Raw genomic sequence first — 20,807 nt, forward strand, 5'->3', positions numbered from 1 at the left:
TATGAACTAATGAATTGCAGAATATTAAGGGATTAAAGGCTTTAAAACTAAACCACATTATTTGTTTTATAGCAGCACAGACTGTTTGCTAGTGCAGAACAGCTAACAGACAACTGGTAAGTAGCTCAGCTCTTCCACTGAGTTCTGGTAGGCCCCTGTAGCCAGTATTAGGCAGTTGCCAGCTCTGAGTACAGAACGGCACAGTCGAGCCATAAATGCAGCTTTCATCAGGGCTATATGGACAACCTGCACATGCTCCAAACGAAGGGAAACAATCTGCAAAAACAGTCCCCCGGGAAACAAGGTGACACCAATTCTACACCAGCCTAACTTTTACAATATAGCTAATTAAACACTACGCTATGAGAAGTCATGACTACAGCATTAAAATTACACTCTTCAAGTGAGTTGTGAGGCAAAGGTCAATGAATGAACGCTTTCTCTTCTCTGATGAATACACTCAGGAGAAAAGAAAAAGTCTATCTTTAAAATGCACAAGATACTGTTCTTTCTTCACTTACTCAAAATATGATACTCTAAGTTTCCAGCTCAATTATGTCTCTCTTCACACAGCTTTTCCTTTTATCAGTAACTTCCTATGAAATAGATTATGACAATAATCTGACATCAGACTTGAAGAAGCTTCAGTGGACAAACCCATCATTTTTCTAGCAAAGGTAAATATTTCTTCCCCACCAAATACACTTAAATTACACTAGATGAAAAAGAGGAATGTGGATTCAGCTTGCTTGGAAAATATTTCTTAGCATGACAGGAGAATTCTGGTTGGAAGGGATTTTGTGAGCCCCAGCCCACGCCCAGAGCAGGCTCAGCAGTGGGGTCAGATAAGGCTGCTCCAGGCTTATGCAGTCAGGATTTTAAAAGCTCCAAGGATGGAGACAGCACAGTCTCCCCAGGGCTCTGTTCTACAGCTAAACCACCCTCACAGGGAAAACATGTTTCTTGCTTTCTTTATCGTTGCTTTGCAGGGAAGGTTTTGAAGAGGTTTTTCTTCTTCGCAATTTCACATGAAGCCACCTAAGCCCTGTGCTCTGCAGGCTGTGGATACAGCCCCAGTGACAGCTGGATCTATGGCTTGATTGTGCAGACTGGGACGGGGGCGCAGCCCCGTACGGACAGCTCGGGTGCAGCCCTGTACTGGCAGCTGGTAACTGCGTCATACCGGCCACAGAGGCCAACCAGAAGTGTAACCATTCAAAAGCCATGCCTTTGAGCACAGGGAAGCACGTGCTCGAAAACCAATGCTAGGGCACGAATTTACAACACAGTAGCTTTTTCAGGTTCACTTTTTACATTAATCCTCTAAGAATTAATGAATAATGCAAAGTGGAGAGGGTGTTGCAATTCCTACCTTTTAGTGTCCTGCACAGTAATTTCCCGATGTAGATAAAAATTTGCTTCTGCCACTATTCTGAAAGTGTGGTTTAGTTCCCTTTGTAGACAAAAGGGAACTTAGGAAACAATAGTACCTTATATACAAAGGATAACCAATATGCATCACTTATGAAATGTGAAAAAGCTATCAGAATTCCTCGTCAACTAAGAATATCCTTAACCAAGGTCTTCCTTTTCACTGACCTCTCAGTTGTTTCCTCATCTTTACTCACAATATTGAGCCTGACCTAATAAACAGATTAATGCTGGGGTTTACAAAATATTTTTAACATACTTATCCCAGCGCTGAGAAATTTGATGAGTGATTGTAATCATTCAGAAGTGGAAAAACTCTTTACAACGTGTCCAGAATTGTGCTATATGTAATAAAACCGTCTGTGCTACAATTACATCTGCTTTGTTAACAGTGCTTAGTGTTTATCCTTCAAAATTTGTAATTCAATAGTAGCTGACAATGCTGCTCAAAACAAAGAATACTATTCTTAGTTCTTACTATTGCATAACCTTTCAATAAATGTGGAGTCTTCCTGGTGTGCATATTTTCATATTTTACTCTTCCCATGACTTCAGAAGACTCAATCAGTATACCGTGGTTTTGTCCAAAGTGAGTTTTGCTTTGAATTCCATGTTTTCTCTTTGCCATAGAAAACATCTTTAATTGTTTCTCAGAAAACACTGGTCATTTTCAGGAAAAAACAACAAGATTTTTATCAAGTCACAGTGCACAGCTGTATCCATTCTCCCATCCTGTTTTCATAATTATTAATACAGTATGTTGAGAAACATAACAATGAATTGGTGAAAACTTTAGCTCAGATAGGTATTTTAGTTAATTTGTCATTCAGTGTGACAACACAATTTAAAGTATGCGTAAAAATTCCCTAAGCTGCACTGAAAGTGGTAATGGGCCGTATAAGAATAACTCAGGCTTGAAGGCTATTAAACCTGATTACAGATTTTTAGACCAAGGGAAAGACACAGATGTGACTTCACAATTTCAATGAGCACACTGTGACATTGCATGAGAGTGCTCCTCACCTGCTGCAGTACATGTCTCTCTCTCAATGTCATTAATCTTCTGTGGAGCTCTACTAGTTCATCGAGATATGCCTAGAAACAAATCCCCCCCCATAAACAACTTGTTAATTAAGTCATAGCTATGTATTTCAAAAACTTCAGATGTCTTCAGAAACAATACAAATCAAGATTTTATTTTAAATCTTCTTTGAGCTAAATTTTCTTATTTAGTTATCTGGCATGGTGACAAAAATCTTATCAGGTGGTCCTTTGCTGCAGAAGATAATCTCTATACTTCAACTGTTACAAAAAGTGTCAAACAGACAGAGGATGCCAAAATTTTAAAAAAGCATCTCCACCTTTCTACATAAGACCCCAATCCAAACATTCACAATCAAATCTCTCTTTTTCTCTAAAGCTACATAATACATTTTCTGTGTCAACAAGGAGATACGAGGGGAGAAAGATCAAGCAACATTAATCCAATGGTGAATTCCACTGTCCTCCTTCCTGGGATGTCAAACATGTTCTACCTCTCCACCTAATCAGCAACTTTCTCCTTCAGCCTGAGCCATCAGAAACCTTTTTTCTCTTAAGCAGAGAGATACGACACCCAGCTTAAGAAACCAAAAAATATATGGATCAGGCCACTGAAAATCTAGCAAAATACCCTGAAACTTCGGTCTCCTGCCTCACGTTATCACAAAGTTGACACTAATACCTTTAAAATATGAACCTTCAGAGGAACTTGTCCACACAAGGATGTTCACCCACACAAGGACTTAGAGCTCTTACCCGTGGCCAGCTGATATGATTTTAAACAAAACTGCCTTTTGCAGGGTTAAATGGTAGCTGTTGCTTCATATCAATCTAGTTAATATGCTAAATCACACTACCACTTCCTAACACACAGCCTTCAGAAAGGATTATGGAAAATACGTATTTCTAAAATTGATTGATCTATTGGCTAGGAATACAGCTGTGAATTCTCTTCAAAAATTATCACTTCATTTGTGAAGCACAATGCAAAGTCATGGTGGAGAGCAGATAAAATAAATAGTAGATGGTGGATTCCCAACTGGTGACATTCGTCAAATCACCACATGGATTGAAGAGAAGGAAAAAACTCTCAAAATAGGACAGAAGAAGAAAGAATTGCAGGGAAAAAAAAAGGTAAGGATCTGCACCTAAGAAATCCAAATCAAAGATGTACTAAGATTTTCATTCTGTAACAAATGTTGGTGTTTAATAAACACATTAATATCACATTCTGGATCAGTTTACTAATTTTACTAATACCAGTTTACCTAATTCTCATTTACCTTATCACAATCCCCATTCTTTATCTGTTTATCAGACTTGTTTTGCTTCATTGGACTTTTCACTTCTAAAATCTGGAAAAGAAAGAAAATCCTGTAAAAATTAAATGCATCATTGGATACAATTACATATGAAAAATTCTGCTATTAGTTAATAACACAAAGAGTATAACATCTGGATAAAATGTAATCAAAACTCAAAATTGGGCTTTTCATTCTTTAATTCATACAATCTACTTGCATTTTTCAGAAAAAAAAAAACCAGCTTACAGCAGAAAATGCTAAGTTGTTAGAATGAGGTGATATCAGTATTATTAATCCTTAAAAGAATGAATTTCATGTCTTTTAAATCCTCCTTAACACTTTTTTTTTGTATCATTTGCATGCTGGGAGGATAAGAGATCTGATTTTGCAGAAAACAATGATGCTGAGATACTCTACAGGGCCTTTGAAATTTCATGTGATCAGTATATTTTTCCTGTTCCTTGTGTTTCCCAATGCTGCGTCTTTTCTTCTACAACAGAGATTTTGAAATATAGTCTTTGAAATGACTGCACAAGTTGTAACTGAAAAAAAAAAGTGATGGTAATATCTTTGGCACTTATATGGTACCCTTCCTTCAAGGCCATAAAAAGCCATTAACTACCACATAAACAAACCAAGAGCGCTTCATCCAGTACTGAACCACAGTCAAGAAGAGCATGTCATCAAGCAGCAGAACACCATGCTGAATATGAAAATTTTAGGACTTAAGTGAGGAATCAACAGAACTGTTGATTGTTCTTCCAATTTTTTTTCACACACAGCACACGTATTTTGAAACTAGAATTAGAGGTAAAAAAAAAAACAAAACCAAAAAAAAAACCCCAAAAAACCCCATGTCATTCCTAACGTGGAATATGAACAGTTCATCTGAAAAACATCAAAGGACAATAAATGATTAAAGATGATGGAAGATTTTGTTTGACATTTTATTGTAAGACTAACATCACTAGCATGATTATCTCCAAAATCGCACTGGACAGTCAGAACACAAGACAAAACTCACTGAATAAAACAAGGAAATAAGGTCTGCAAAAGCAAGTCTTCTAGAATAGCAAGAAGCCTCACTGACAGCTTTCTTTAACTTCCCTCTCATTTCTACCTCCCTTGGTTTAAATGACTAAAATCACATATATGATCCCGAGGGTGACCAGCACTATAAGAACGTAGCAGGCAGGTAGCTATTTCCCTATATATAGAAAGTGACTGCAGAGCTGAGTTAACCTTACCTAGGGATTTACTTAGCCAAGAGTGATGGATAGCCAGAAAGCAAAACATACTTTTCTGAAGAAAAATCCCACTTCTTCGATACAACACCCCCTGGGGTTACTGCTGTGTAGGCTAGTGGAAAAACAAAACTTGTTTTGAAAAAAAACCAAACCTGTAGGCATGGATCTAGTACCTTTTAGATGCTTTTCTTATTTTTTTAAAGGAAGAAAATTCTTAGTTTCAAATAGAACTTCAGCAAGGTTGAAAAAGTGGCTTCCTTACAATGCTCCCGATGTGTAGTTATAATCTAACTCTTAAGTGCTCTTGTTTAGATGAGATAAAGCAGTAATGACATCTGAGGAAGCTTACAGAAATACAAACTCTGTCTTAGCTCTTACGTCTACAAATGGACTTAGTCAACACAAGCCTGATTTCATCAGTCATAAGCATCACCCTGGCAAGCAGCACTATGCTACCAAGCAGAGATTTCAAATGTGGCTATGGTCCATAAAATTTGAATACTCAAGAACACAATTCTCCTCTCATACAATAAGGTATGTGTCATTCAATTTTAGTGGCACACTGCTATTGTTTGGAGTGTCTAAACGTGCAGGTAGACCTTCTGTTAGATCACTGAAGCAGAAAGGAACATGAAAGATGTGACTGAGTGGACTGCTGATACTGAGATTTACAATTACTTAACAATTACATTGCCTCTGTAGAAGTTAGTCTTCATTAAACAACAAGCTATAGATAGGTGTTTTATTTTTCATGCGCTTATGTCTCCAGTAAATGAAGTATTCTTCATCTTTATAGTTTGTTTGGTTGTTCCCCTCCCCGCCCTGCCCCAAAGGCTCTCTCTTAAAAACTCGTAACTTTTGTACTTTATGTTTAGTTCTCATGTTTAGAGAGCCTTACCTTATTGGTAACTGGGGGTAAGGCAACTCCCAAACTCTAACTCTCATTTGTCCCTGACATATTTTGTAGCTCTAGGTTATTTAACTTCCTTTCTCTGAAAAAAGAGAATGACTTTACTTTCCTGCCTGAAAAACAACAACAATGTTAGCTCTTATGGATATGCAAAAAGTACTCTGATATTGAAGTAAAAACTATCGTATCTTCTAGTGAAGTAAAAAAATATCGTATCTTCTAAATAAACACTGGTTTGGGGAGAGGGGAAGAGATTAATGAATAAACTCCTGCGAATGAGCCTCTTGATGCAAACTGTCAGTTTACAGACTAAGTAACCGCACTGAAGTAATGAGAATGTCGTATCAGCTCCCCAGGACTGCATTTACGAATCCTGACTTTACCTGGTTGCTGTTGGTTTTCAGTAAAGGTGGTGCTGGTTCATGATGTAGTGTTGAGGAAGCTGAACTGCTGTCACTGTCACTGCCATCACTCAGACTAACCCTATGGAAAAAGAGAGCCAAGAGATTACGCCTCCAGATAAAGGGCTGTTAACAGGAGTGAACTGAGCTTGCACTTTGAGGTAGGACACTAAGAATGACCCCTCACTAAGCAAGACATCATTAACCAAGGTCACGTGGAAGAGAGCCATCCGAGCAGGGCTGTGCTCTGGAAAAAGCCCTATGTAGCATGGAGAATGAAGCTGACTGCATGCACTTGGCTGAAACGACAGGCCCAGTTAACAGCAGCTAACGTTACAGAAACAGTTAAATATTTAGAACATTAAACTGCTGTTCTCAATCTTCCTGGAGCGAGTCTGTATCTCGGTTCATAGCCACACAGAAGGAGGAAAATGTTTTTTAGAGATACTTTTCTGCTCTTCTAAAAGCTTTCTAAACAGCTGTACTTCCCACTTGGATAAGTGTTTCACTGAAAATTTCCTTGTTTCTCATCATAAATAACACTCTTTTTCCTGGCTGAAATGTAAAAACTTATTATCTCAAGAGAGGCCACATGAAAAAGCTCAGCTCCTAGTCAGTCTCACTGTTCATTTACTTAGGAACAACAGGGAATATTTATTTGTTGGAAGAAAAAAAAATATTTATTTGAGATAAAAAGAAGTTAGAGAAATATTAGCCTTAAGATGTTGTTAAAAAACTGAAACAAAATCTCCACACTTAGAGATAAGTTGAGCTTGAGACAACTCTTTATACAATCTCTGACACGAACAAATTCTCCAACTGCTAGTCATCTTGGGCTTTTTCTCCTTGATTCTAGGTGCCAAAGTGCAGCAGGGAATCAGCTGACATTCATTAATGTCTTCCTATTGCCTTCCCATTTAAACAGTAACTGATACTAGCACTCAGGTGCTGTGCACTCCCAGCAAAACTCTGTGGATTAGATAAAAAACCCACTATGAAATGGTTTGGGAGAGATTGTTTCAAGTTTTCAGCAACATTCAGATAGAGCTTAAATCTGCCCAAAGAACACATGATTTTTGAAACCCTCTCTTAAGGTTGCAGCTAGGATGCAGAAGTGGGTTTTTTTTTAAAGTAATTTCCATGACAGGTGCTTGCTCTACCTTCTGTCCGCACTTTTACTCACTGCATGCAGCACAGAAATTACTTGAAATTCAAATTTCACTGATTCCGATCCTATTTAACAACCTAATTTAAAAATGGTGAGCAGAGGGATCTTGAAAATGAGACACTATGCACAGAAAAGCTCATCTGGCAATTTAAGGGCTTAATTTTATCTCATTTATGACAGAGAGTAATTACGAGTACTCTCCTGAAGTCACAATGGCATGAAATCAAGGAAAGAGAAATGAATGAGGATCATCATAACCGTACGGATTAGTTCAGAAACAGTTTGTATTGGGAATGGCTAATTCTGGTAGTTTTTAGAAGAGGCACTTTTACATGCATATGCTTTAAAAAGAGAGTCTGAATTCTCTGCCCATTTGCTACTCCACGCTCTTTGAGAACATCAGGCCTCACCCCATTACTAACAAGCACAACATCTTGGCCACCAGGCTACTTGCAATCACAAGACACTCACCTGCGACTCCTGCTTCCTCCTCGTGTATTTACGGGTCGTTCCAACTCAGAATCATTGTCATTCTCATCTGCTTCGTCTGATTCATCTTCATTATCATCTGAATGCAGATCTTTCATTATAGACCTCAATGGACCTGAAACAACAGAGACAATAAAATATACAAATGAAGTTCACTTTGCAGTGTTCCAGGCACTTCACTCAGCTTTGTAGATGACAGAAAACTACCCTCCCCACACAGTGTTGGGAGGGGAGAGTCATAAACATTAAACAAATGAAGTAATTCACTGCAGGGACTTCTCCATGAATCATTTACTCACAGGAGCAACTCAGTCAGCTTGACAGTGAAGTGACTCACAAGTTCAAGTGTTTGCATGATTGGCCCCCTGGACCACAGTTGAAGTAAGCAAAATACTGTCATGCCAGGAAAAATTTATCATTAGAAGCAAGATTCTTTTGCATCGCTGGGGTTTAGCATTTTTTGCTTTCTCAAAGGGTATTGTATGTGAGTACAGATCCACAGGGACATACTGACCAGCAATAACACGTTAGGTTAATTCATGTATTGAGAAGCAGAATCTAACAAATCATTCTGACTAACTCATACTGGCCAAGGCAGTCTTTGTCTTCCTGGTTTTTATATATTTAGCTTTAGCTTTATTTCAGGGTCAATTTCAGGTAAAGTAAGCACTTTGCCAATGTTCACATGTAGAAAGTGCATCAATCCCACACAACACCAGGCTATCTCATCCTGAATTAACAGAAGGTACAAATCTTGACTTGCTCACAAAACTGAATGAAATTCAGTTTGGGATTTTGGTTTAATTTTACTCAATTTATTTTGCTGTAAAAGTTACGGAAAGAGGAATATGCTTAATATATTCCTGTGAAAGGCAAGGCTACAGCTGCTTGAAATAAGAATGGGCAAAAGCAGCTTAGAAGAGAGAAGGAAGCATGACTGATGCCACAGGGCATTTAACTCTAAGGTACAGCCCATCTGAGACACCAAGCAATGGTGATGGCTGCAGGAACAGCAGTTACTATTAGGGTTCTGTAATCCCATCAGCCCAGGAAACACAAAGTACTAACGTGAAGAAAATGAGCCTCAGAGTCTTCTTCAAAGGGAGATGAAGCTTGCAACTCTCTATTTGCTAATGTGGAAATAAGAGTCAAGGAGTGTCATCCCTGGTGACTGCCAGAAGAGAAGACAGACCTCTGTCTGTCAGGGACATACTCCTGGGTGTTCCCTTCATACAAGGAATGGCTTTATGGATTATTCCAGACCTAGCAAGCCTCAGGTTGCAGGCATTTTGACCAGTTTTGTGCAAGTGACTCCAAAGCCGATGCTGAGAATGATTTACCAGTAGGACTGCACTAGAACTTTCGTAAATTGACACAGCTTGGGCAGGTTCAGCTCAATGGTTTCTCTTCTCTGTTTTTACACCTTGGGGTTGGCTGGGAAGAAGCCCAGATGGTCCTGATGGACAAATTCTTGGTGGATCAGACACTTGTACAGGCAACATGGAAAGCAGAGTTACACTGAAGTGCTTCTTGTCCATGAAACCAACACTAATCTCAAGAAGCAGCTGATCTGTGCTCCATTTTCTGTTCCTGTTTGGGTCCCAGGCAGACAACGCTCAGCTATTTGCAAATAGGAACTTGTAGTCTGACTGAATGTCTAATCATCTGACCCTTGAAGGAGGGAAAGGACTCCTTCCTTGGCTTTTAATAGGAGCAGTAATAAACATATTCCTTTTAAATGGAAGGAGACAGTGCACTTTCAGCACCATCAGCAAAGGCATGAAGCAAGAATTTGCCCATTTTGATCTTTCAGAAAATGTTCTATTGGCCAGCTTAACTGTTGAGGTAGGTGAATGAGAGACATGGCATAGGGAGCAAAATAAATTGATGTAAAGGGTTAGAAAAGATAATTATATTATAAATATATGAAGAAGGATTCCATGTTTCAAGACAGAGAAAAGGGTAGAACACAAGGGTATTTCCACAGGCTAGGCTTAGCCTAGAAAGGCTAGCTTCCTTACACCTTACTGGACAAAGACACTAACAACCACCATCAAACTCCTACTGAACATGGTCATCTTTGTCTGCACTGTGAGCAGATAAGTCTCACTCCACTCCATAGGCCAAAGTCAACTTCTGAGCATGCATTCATCTCCTCTTCCAATGTACAGGAAGAAAAAAAATTATAGGAAAGATTTGATAAAGGACAGATTAAAGGAAAGTGTCATCATACTCTTGATGAAAGAGCAGAGGAAAAGGTCAGTGGGAGGAAAGGTAAAACTATCAAACTATCATTACAAAACCTAATTTGGTAATTAAATTTAGTAGGATACATGAACAGCTGATGTTGCACAAAACACCAGCACATAACCCCACAAGGAGTTATGCTTGCAAGTCACCCAAAACATCAGTCCTTGATTTTATTTTTAAATGGAAGCAGAAAGAAAACCAGCACACATTCCTCATGATCCCTACACAGCCTGCTCTCCCAAGCTTAAGCTAACTGATTATTCTTGCCTGTCCTTTTTTGAAGTTTTCCTGGTTTCAGCTAGCATGGAGCTAATTTTCTTCCCAGTAACTACTTTGTTTTGGGTTTAGGATGGGATTTGGTAGGTGAAGAATGTTGATAATACACTGCTGTTATTAGTGAGATCTTCAGATCAAGGACTTTTTTCAGCGTCCCAGATTTTGCTAATGTGCAGGTGCAAGAAGCTGGGAGGAGTATAGCCAGTACAGTTGACCCAAATGGGCCAAAGGAAATATTCCGTACGATAGACATCATGCTCAGTATATAAGAGGGGGTGGCTGGTGGGCAGCTCTCTCATTTCCCCTCCTTCAGGATTGTTCCAAGATTGACTGCTGCCTTGGACAGGCTGTATCAGTCACCAGGTCATTGAGTGGTGAGAAATTGTGCATTCTTTGTTTTGTATATTATCCCTACATCATCATCATCACCATCATCATTATTATTATTATTACATTGTACATGCATATAGTAGTAGTAGTAGTATTATATCTTACTTTGCTGTCCCAGTAAACTGTCTTTATCTCAACCCATGAGTTTTCCTTTCTTTCCATATTCTCCCTTATCCTACCTCGGGGGGCGGGGTGAGCAAGTGGCTGTGTAGTACTTAGTTATTAGCTGGGGTTAAACCATGACAGAAGTATAGCAGAGGGCCATTTTATCCACTTGCTGTGTTTTTGGACAATGAGACAGTGCTGTCTCAAGTTGCCAACAGACTTATTTCTCTTTCTTGGAGAAAAAGGAACTTGGACTCCTGAGATACATCCATCGCTGCAGCCCCATTGGTATTGAGGAACCTGTCATCTGGACAAGTTTTCATTCAATGTAGGGCCATGTCTAGGACTCCAAATAGTAATTTTGTACCCAGCTAGCTAACTTTTTCAGTAGACTTTCCTAACAATCAGCAAAGCATTAATTACTAGGTCTTTTGTTTCTAGCACTGATAACAATGTCACTGTTAATCTTCTGCTCCTTGCTATCAATTTAAAATTCCATTACAACCTTTTTAAGGGTTTGAGAAGTTGTTATCTCCTAAAGGGTCAGAACAGTTAAGGAGAAACTGAAAACTAGGAGCTGCCCAAAAGCCAGTGTTCTTGGTAAAGAAACAAAGAACAACCAGAGTCAGCCTCAAGGGCAGAAGAACTTGAAGAACCTAAGGTTAGCCCACTGCTTGCGGAAAAAGAGGTGAAAAAAAGTTCATGATGGAGTTTTCTGACACTTAAGTGAATACTGGAGTTTGAATGTAACTGGAAAAGAGCAATGGCCGTGGCAAGTAACTTCTTGTTAGAAAAAAAAGCATGGCTTCTGACCAGAGTACAACATGCAGTGTGAACATGCCAGAGTTCGCCTGGTACACAAATGCACGGCCTGGGCAATTAACACATTCAGTCAACTGGAACGCCCAGAAGTAGTAATCACTATTTACTGTGGCAAGAAAGAGGAGAAGTATATACCACTTGCAGTTCAGAGCTGTTCACATCAGAGGAAAAATCCTCCATCTATTCTTGAGAAGGTACAAAAAACTGAAAGTCTGTGATAAGTCTAATACACGACCCAGAAGAAACAGATGGATCCAGTCTGCTTAAAATACTAAGTCAACAGGTTTTTGCCCAATATAAGACCACAGATACAATGGGTATCCAAAACTTTTGCCTTGTGATAGACAGTTCATACCACTGATGAGGTTTTCATGAGAGCAAAAACGGGGTTTCAGCAAGAAGGGGTTCTGTTTAGCCTTAGGTAGAAATCAAATTGCCTGAAGCCAGTCATCAACCACAGCTCACTTTAGCTCTTGCTTTCTTTCACCTGGAGTAGCACTGCTACAACATATTAGAAAATCAGTACCAGTCACCTACAGAAAGGCAGTAGGACAGATATGCATCACGGTAGATCTATATAAAAACAAACTGCCTGAGGCACTAATGTATTTTCACAACCTTAAATCAAGTTCTATTAAGGAACACAAATGGATAAAATAAATACAATTTTAATTACACAAAAGCCGCTTTTTTAATGCTCCTCATCCAAAGAACAAAACAAAAGCTGATTAAGAATGTATCAGTTGTACAATCTTATAAATACAATGAAAAAAGGCAAGCAGAAACTAAGTAGTTTAAAGATCATGTAGAATGAATTTTAACTTATTTACATAAAATCTGCTTTGGCAAGTTCTCTGGGAAGAAAAATGCATTTTTTTTTTGTTGAGTTCCAAGTAAATCATAATTATTAGCCAGAAAACCATAATACAAACTTACAGTCAACTTAAAGTTTAACCATCATCTTCCCCTGCCACGTATCTAAAGCAAATACTGCATGCTCTTAAAACTTCCCTATAAGTTTGGGAAAATCATGGCCCTTTGAAAGGCTCCATATACAGACATCCTTGGGCTTCCCATGGGAAGCCACATCTTCCTGAGCAGGGCTTCAGATGGAGCCAGGTGCCATGCTACCTAACCCAGCAAAAGAACAACCTCAAAAAAGAAGCTCTTTTGAGTTTACTATCTGTTAAGTGACTGGCATGTATTTAGTGCTTCAAAACAAATACCCTGCACATTTTCTCCCCTTTTATTTTGCCCTTACAGCCACATCTGAAAACAACCTGAGGAAAAGTCTCCAAAGCAAAACTGTGGCCAGTTCAGGCTGTGAAAGGCAGCAGAAAAGTAGTAATGAGATACCACCAGTTCTGTTTTATTGGCTTCTTCATTTCACATGTTCCTTTCAGTTTCTTTCCTTTGTTGGTACCTTGTTGTCTGCTGTTTTGAGATGGTGTAAAACTGGAACTGGAACTGGAGCTGGAACTGGAAGGGCTAGGCTGTTCAGACTTAAAAGGGAAAAAAAAAAAAGAAAATAAGTAACACTGTAAGAAACATTTTTGCCTAAAAGCCTTACTGTTAGTTACTGCATAAGGCATGCTGTCAAGAATATAGAATGGAGTAATACTCAGAGATCTTTATTTCAGGTTTCTGAGGCAAATATTGTGGAAATTGCTACGCACTCAACATACGCACACACTACTACATCATGTCTGGTTCTTTACTAGAGCCAACATCCTAACAAGAAGTTCACAACACCTTGTTTGAAAGGCTATACAACATGAAAGCCTAAATCAGTTTACAACAGATCTAAGGCTCCTGTGTCATACTGTAGTTGCAACATCTTCCAAGTCAGTAATGATGTATAAGAATCAAAAAACAGAGGAAGACCTGAGCAGACCACACTAAATGCCAGAAAATCTCAGACAGTTTTCTTTCTTAAGTCTTAAGACGAAAATTCAAAATAAACCCTTCTGCTGTTACTGGATTTCTCCTAATCCCAAAACTTTCCATATGTATTAAGACCCTACAGATTGTAACAGTGACTGAACTAGAAAGATTGCCCTGCTACACAGGGAAATTATCGGGAACCCAGTGATTACAAAAGAGAATGAGACTTTTAAAGCAGAGTTGTTAAAATCAGTTTATGTTATGTAACAAAGAGTTCTATATATTGGTTTTCTAGTATTTTTTAAAAAATGCATAAATTTGTCTCTAAAATTCTATAAAATTACTGAGAAAGGCTTATTACTTCATCTAAAAATTCTGTATGTTTTTTCTTGTAGTGGTTATGGCTTCTAAGAGTTGTACTAAGAAGCCTTGCTTCCTACTGCCATGTGCCTGTCTCCATGTGCTTTTCTGATGTTTCTTAGGCTCAGTGGCTTTAAGTGCATGGGTGTCAGTACGTACTTGCACACTCATCTGTGTACATAACACACAGAATAAATCTAGTATGTGGGCAGAGGGACAGTAACATAGAACATAAACCAAGAAAGAAGTGCCCATATAGACGGAATGGTGAAAACCAGGTTAGGAAGTAATCATATAAAATCTACTATTCAAAAGAAAACCTGCTTACACTTTAAATTTTATACAACTGTGTTATTGCGATATGTTATCTAGCTAATGAAAGTTTTCTGATTCTTCTTGCCTGTGCAATAACCCTTGTGATTAAGTCAGAACTAAACTGTTCTCAAAAATAACAGCAGTAATATCCAGCCACCCTAAAACTCGGTTTTCACACACACAGGCTACCTAAGCCTAACAGCTGCTTTTTCTCCATAAATCAATCTATTGTTGCCTTCCATAATAAGCAGGCAGATTTACAGCCTTTTACTGCCTTTTCTCACAATGAGAGATGCCTATTTGGGCAACAGAATGCTTGAGAAAAACACCATTAACATCTGCTCTCCTCAAATCAACACCAGCTCCAGTTCTCACAGACACACAGACAAAATACAAACTCTGGATCCGACTGCATGGGTACATACAACTTGTATACAGATGAATCAAAAAACCCCACCCAACCAACAACACAACCCAAATCTGAGTAATCTGAGTACTGAGAGAGATTCTTACATGGTCCACCGCATTAGACTTTTCTGGAAGACACTGTAGCATCCCTTGACACTGCTCTAAAAATCAAGCTGAAAAGCTTTTTCAGAAAAAAAAAAAAACCCTGAATTTTTTTTTTTAACTGCCTGCACTTCTGCAAAACCATACAAGATTTTTAGCTGGGAAATAATTATGACAGCATGAAACAGACTGCACTGATGAAGAACAAGAGCCAATGTAAACTCAAAAGACACCATCATTCCTGAAATTAGTTTCAGTCTTCCAGCTTCAGGTTACTCTCAAACATCTGGTTTATCTGTCACTTTCTGATTTTGCAGCGAATTTACTGGCTGACAACTGGTTTCTGCAGATTTCTATTAACTGTATTTATCCTTTATTAATTTCAAAATAAACTTTAACTTATGTAAAATTCATTCCTTTAAAAAAAGCAATAAACACTAAAAGCCTAAACACTAAAGTTTAAAATATTTTAAGTGCTAAAACTGTAGGAAACAAAAATCACACAGGTGTGGTGGTATTTGTCACTTAAAACTTCACTACTTTGTTTCTGAATCAGTTTATTGGAAATGAAAAAAGGGAAAAGGCCTGGTCTCATTCACATTATAAGGCATGCAAACACCACTGGAATTCCTCTGTGTCAAAATTTTCTCCCAGCATTAACTGAGACAGAATCACAAGAAGGAATGGGTATGAATACACATAAAGTTGTTATAATACCTTCCTGGTAAAAATTTTGCTTGCTTTAGCAAGATCACTTTGAGATACCAAGCCACTGAAAGTCCCAGTGAAACACAAATGATCATCCCTACTCCTTTAAAAAGGGTTCTTAATGTCTCTTGAAGCAATTTACATTATTTCCTTAAACTGCTCTGTTTGAAAATCTATTCCAAGAAACACGGATTAGCATAAATGTTAAAATTGTTAAGTACTGGAAATTAAAACTAGCTTTTTCAACTTTGAGAAATCTGGGATGAGGGCGCACTCAGAGGAAACAGCTTCTTTTAACATAAGAATGAATGTTATTAACAGAAAAGACTTGCCTTTTTAGAAATAACTAAAAATATGCCTTCCATATATGAATATGGATTAGTTCCTACAGTGCGAAGCTTCTAGTTACCAGAGGCTATCTTTCGTCACTTAAGCAATGCTTTTTGACAGTTTTACAGGCTGTTATCCCAAGGACTTAGGTATTTATGGCTTTATTCACTTGGGCTTTCTGCTCTTATCCACTGGTCACTAATCACCAAACAGCTTTTTTTTTTTTTTTTTTTCTTTTTTTTAAGCGAGTCTGAAATTAGCTAAAGGGTGTCCTTCAGCAATAAAAGCTTAAGGCAGTACCAGCAAAGAGCTTCTCTCATATGTCCTTTTCCTGTTTTACTAGTTTTCTCTTCCTGCAGACAAGCTAATGAAGGTTTGGGCCCAAACTGTTCATTAGTGCAATGACCCGGTATGATTTATTGCATTCTTAGACAGTCTATTTCACTTTAGTGCTGTCACATCAACACACAGGAGACACTGGCCTCTTTATTAGGCCTGGTTGAGGGGTTCTGTGATTTGAAACTGTTAGGCAAGAAAAGAGACTTTTCTTTGGCTCAAGTTTTCCCTGAAAAGGTACCTTTTTCCCCAGCTCTAAATCACTTGGCTTCTGTCACTTCCACACTCTGGTCTGTTTTTGCAAGTCGTACAACACCTTACCCTTGGGCCGCAACTTTCAGGCCGACTCACCTGTTTATGACACAGGATATAACAGAGCTGTTTCTGTAATATTTCATGGTCGCCTAGATGCATATAACTACTTCTAAAAATAAACCCCATCATTTCAAGCTCCTTATTTATGTTTAAAAATATAAAACATCTGTATGTGGGTAACAATGGCTTTTCTTGCCTTCCCCTGAACCATTTTTAAAGGAAGCTTACATATTGTTTCCTGAAATAAAATTTAAGTGGTGTAGTAATATCCCATTTCATATCAGCCAATCTACATATTTCCTATCTTTACATGCAATAGTCTAAAGATTTATGTTTCCCTGAGCCATACATACTGAAAACTCTATCCACTTAAAACTGCTTATAGCTGAGTATAGCATCATAACTTTGTCAGAAGTTTGCTTCTCAGGGAGGAGGAACACGCTACCCCAGGACAAGCCTTCTTCTCTAACAAGATTCCTGTACTTAAAACTTCTACCACCTCTTAAGCGCACTGTCACTGACCACCGCCTCAACTTCTAGTAGAGTAATCCAACCCATCTGTAGCTCAAAGGACAGAACAGTCCCACGCCATCCATAAAGCATCCACATGTGCCACTGCCAAGTGGAGACACCATTTGGATGTCTGTGATACCACAGCCCTGAACTGAGCTGCCTGCACTCGGCTCAAATTCTGCATCACTACATCTCCTCCTCAAGCTGCTACATTAGCAACTAATCTCCAAGGCAGGGTAAAACTGTTCCTTTTTAATTATTCACAAAAGTTAGCTTGCAGATTGCAAGCTCACAGGGATGACGGAAGAACGGGGCTATGGAATAGAAAGTGGAATTAATTGTTTTTGTATGGAAAGATTTATTCATAAGTACAATGTTTAAGGAACTAAAAAATTACTTTGATAAGTAATTTAAGATTAGAGATGTAAAATTTAAACAGGAAATGCCAGATTATTGATTTTTGAGAGGAGGCAGAGACAGTCATTTGGCAGAGAATGTGACCTATTATATTGATACAATCAGCTGCCTTAATTATTTAGAGTAATTTCAAACAATAATTCAGTATCGTTGATGGAGATTATTTGTTAGCTAACTTGACTCTGTACCTGCTACCTTAGCAAGTCCATGGGCCCTGATGGGATGCACCTGAGCGCTGAGGGAGCTGCTAGATGTCATTGTAAGGCCACTCTTGATAATCTTTGATTGATCATGGTGACTGGGGAAAAGTGCCCAAAGATTGGTGGAAAGCAATGGTCACTCCTGTCTTCAAGAAGGGCAAGAAGGAGGACCCAGGATACTACAGACCAGTCTGTCTCATCTCACTCCCTGGGAAGGTGATGGAGCAGCTAATCCTGGAAACCATTTCCAGGCACTTAAGGATAAGAAAATCATCAAGAGCAGTCACCAAGTCATGACTGACCAAATTGATAAACTTCTGTGATGAAATGACTGGCCTGGTAGATGAGGGGAGAGCAGTAGATATTTTCTACCTGGACTTCAGTAAGGCCTTTGACACTGTCACCCCTAAGATCCTCATAGACAAGCTGATGTACAGGCTCAATGAACAGACAATGATGTGAACTCGAAAACTGGCTGAATGGCTGGACCCACAGGTGCTGATCAGTACTGCAAAAATCTATTTGGAGGCCAGTAGCTAGCAGTATGAGTCAATACTGGGTCCAGACCTGTTTAAAATCTTCATTAATGATCTGGATGACGAGGCAGAGCATGCCCTCAGCATGTTTGCTGATTATACAAAACTAAATGAGTGGCTGATATGCCACAGGGTCACTTGGCCACACGGAGGGATCTTGACAGGCTAGGGAAATGGGCTGATCAGAATGTCATGAAGTTCAACACGGAGAAGTGCAAAGTCCAGCACCTGGGGAAGAACAGCCCCATGCACCAACACACTCTGGGAGCAACCTAGCTGGAAAGTAGCTTCGCAGAAAAGGACCTCGAGAATCTTACATAAATAAATACCTGAAGAGAGGATGCAAAGAGGATGGAGCCAGGCTCTTTTCACTGGTTCCCAGTGACAGGACAAGAAGCAATGGCACAGACAGAAACACAGGAAGTTCCCTCTGAACATGAGGAAACACTTCTGTATTACAAGGGTGACCACGCACTGGCACAAGTTGTCCAGGAAGGTTGTGGAGTGTCCCTCCTTACAGATATTAAAAAAAAAGGTCTTGACACAGGCTTAGGCAACCAGCTCTGTGGCCCTGGTTGAGCAGGGGATTTGGACCAGACGACCATCAGAGGTCCCTTCCAACCCCAACCAGTCTGATTCTGTGAATCTGAAATACATCCTTCATTTAACAATTAATATCCAGAAAATACCTTAACTGAAACATTGCAACTGTTTGATCTGAACAGTTGCGTTGGATGAAGCAGGATTTGCCTTTCTTCAGAGACTCTCCTACTGAAACTTGTATCTACTTTTGAAAGAAAATTCTTTTCCTTCTCTATTCATGTACGTATTTTGCCTTAGCTTTATAAATAAAAAATAAATTTGAGACACTGCTAACATAAAAATTCAGAAATACTCAAGCTAGTGTAAGACTTGGAGAAGACACATGCACAGGAGACTGAGCTAACATACGTAGACAAAAAAAAAAATATTTTGCAGTACACTGTAGCCTCATTACTGAAGGCTATTGCCTGTAGGAATATTTTTGCTGAAGAAAACTTTCCGGTAAGAGCAGAAGACACACAGTAAAGCAGGCAAAGAAGTACAGGAGAGAAGATTATCATTTTCTCATGCAGAGCAGCTGAATACTATGGTTTCTACAGAATTCATGCCTACAAGATAGTGAGTAAACTAAAAATCTGTAAGGTCACGTGAGTATGAACATGGCCGTTAAAAAACTGAAAGAGGCAAAGTGCAAACTGATGGAAGTTCTCGTCAGATAACCCCAATCAAGTAGGATGAAAACTCTGTTCTGAATATGTAGGTAATGCTGGCAAAGATAAAGTTATAAAAAGTCTTGGGCTTTTCATAATTGGTACTAAAAATTGTGTTATGTGGGCCACATTTCCTCAGAAACGTATGAAAAGACATTAATAAGAACTAACAAGAATTAATAAAGTACCAGTAGCGCAATATGGGAAAGCTCTATGTTCTCTTCAAAGTCAGAATTCTGTGGAAAAAATTCCACAAAAATGGAACCCACAAATGGAAGATGAAGATATCCTAAATAAATGGCTTGTTTGAAGAATATTGCTTATCTTATAAGCAGTGGCATGAAAACTCTGTGATCAGAGTACTCTGGTAAGTGTGGAAAGGAGAAATTAAGCTGGTAAGTCATACTCAGATACTGATTTTCTGGGGGTTCAACTTCATGATTTTTAAACTTTCACTTTGAGAACCTTCTACCTTTGAGAACATTCTACCACAAAGCTCTCATAAGCCAACAGAGGAGAGAAACGTGTTTTAGAAAGAAAGTCTAGACTTCAATTTTAGTACTAGATAAAAACTAGAAAATTCAGCCTATGTATTAAAGCCAATATGAGAGTTTCATTCAACTAATATACATTTTCTGCTCTAATGGGACTAATAGCAAGGGCAGAATATAGGTGGTAGCTGTTCTGGCCAGACTCGACAGCTGCTGTATTGGAAGCCAACACTTTTCAACTCTCTTCTCTTGCCCTGTTTCCTCTCCTGAACCCTACTTTGCATACCAGCACTGAGAAGGGCAGATGTTATGCGGTCCCAGTTCACTGTTCAGGAAACTGAACAGACAGTTTACTGTCACTTTTGGTGCAGTAGGAAGGATGTTCATCTAAATTCTCCCAGATCTGAGGCCCTGATGTTAGAAATTCATGCACTCCTATTAACAAAGAAGCAGCTGGAGAACCATCTCTAAAACTTCTTTTATGGGTGTTATTCTGTACTACAGTACATTTCCACATCATTAGAGATCTAGTCTTCTCAGCAGGTACTCACAGATTTGCAAATTCACCGTAGTTCCTCTCTGTTCTTATGCAGCTCAAACTCTCTGGAGTGCTCGCAGCAGGACCCTACACTAAACCTTTACTATGCAGAAATCTTGTCAAGGTCATACACACCAAGTAAATACAGACCTAAACACATGAAAAACGACAGCTTTTCTTCTGAAGTGCTGCCCCAGAATCCTCCTGCATTGTATTTCCTCTTGCAGACCACTGGGTCCTGAACCCATGTCCCAAAAAATAATAAAA

At 38.9% G+C, this 20,807-nt stretch overlaps 1 protein-coding gene across 3 annotated transcripts in view; it reads right to left on the reverse strand.

Annotated features, from left to right (window-relative positions):
• The window catches only part of MLLT3 (MLLT3 super elongation complex subunit), a 133,914-nt gene that overhangs the window by 7,490 nt on the left and 105,617 nt on the right, over positions 1–20,807 (reverse strand). For 2 of the 3 annotated variants that reach the window (XM_086770303.1, XM_086770301.1), the window contains 5 exons: positions 13,258–13,336; positions 7,974–8,106; positions 6,317–6,416; positions 3,756–3,827; positions 2,455–2,526 (listed from right to left, as the gene is read on the reverse strand). In XM_086770303.1, coding sequence (XP_086626429.1) covers positions 2,455–2,526; positions 3,756–3,827; positions 6,317–6,416; positions 7,974–8,106; positions 13,258–13,336 — 456 coding nt within the window. The remainder of the gene's footprint in view (positions 1–2,454; positions 2,527–3,755; positions 3,828–6,316; positions 6,417–7,973; positions 8,107–13,257; positions 13,337–20,807) is intronic. The other variant, XM_086770302.1, reaches the window with a different exon arrangement.

The sequence above is a fragment of the Chlamydotis macqueenii genome, chromosome Z (genome assembly GCF_036417535.1).
Source record: "Chlamydotis macqueenii isolate bChlMac1 chromosome Z, bChlMac1.mat, whole genome shotgun sequence".
In the NCBI taxonomy this organism is placed as follows: Eukaryota; Metazoa; Chordata; class Aves; order Otidiformes; family Otididae; genus Chlamydotis; species Chlamydotis macqueenii.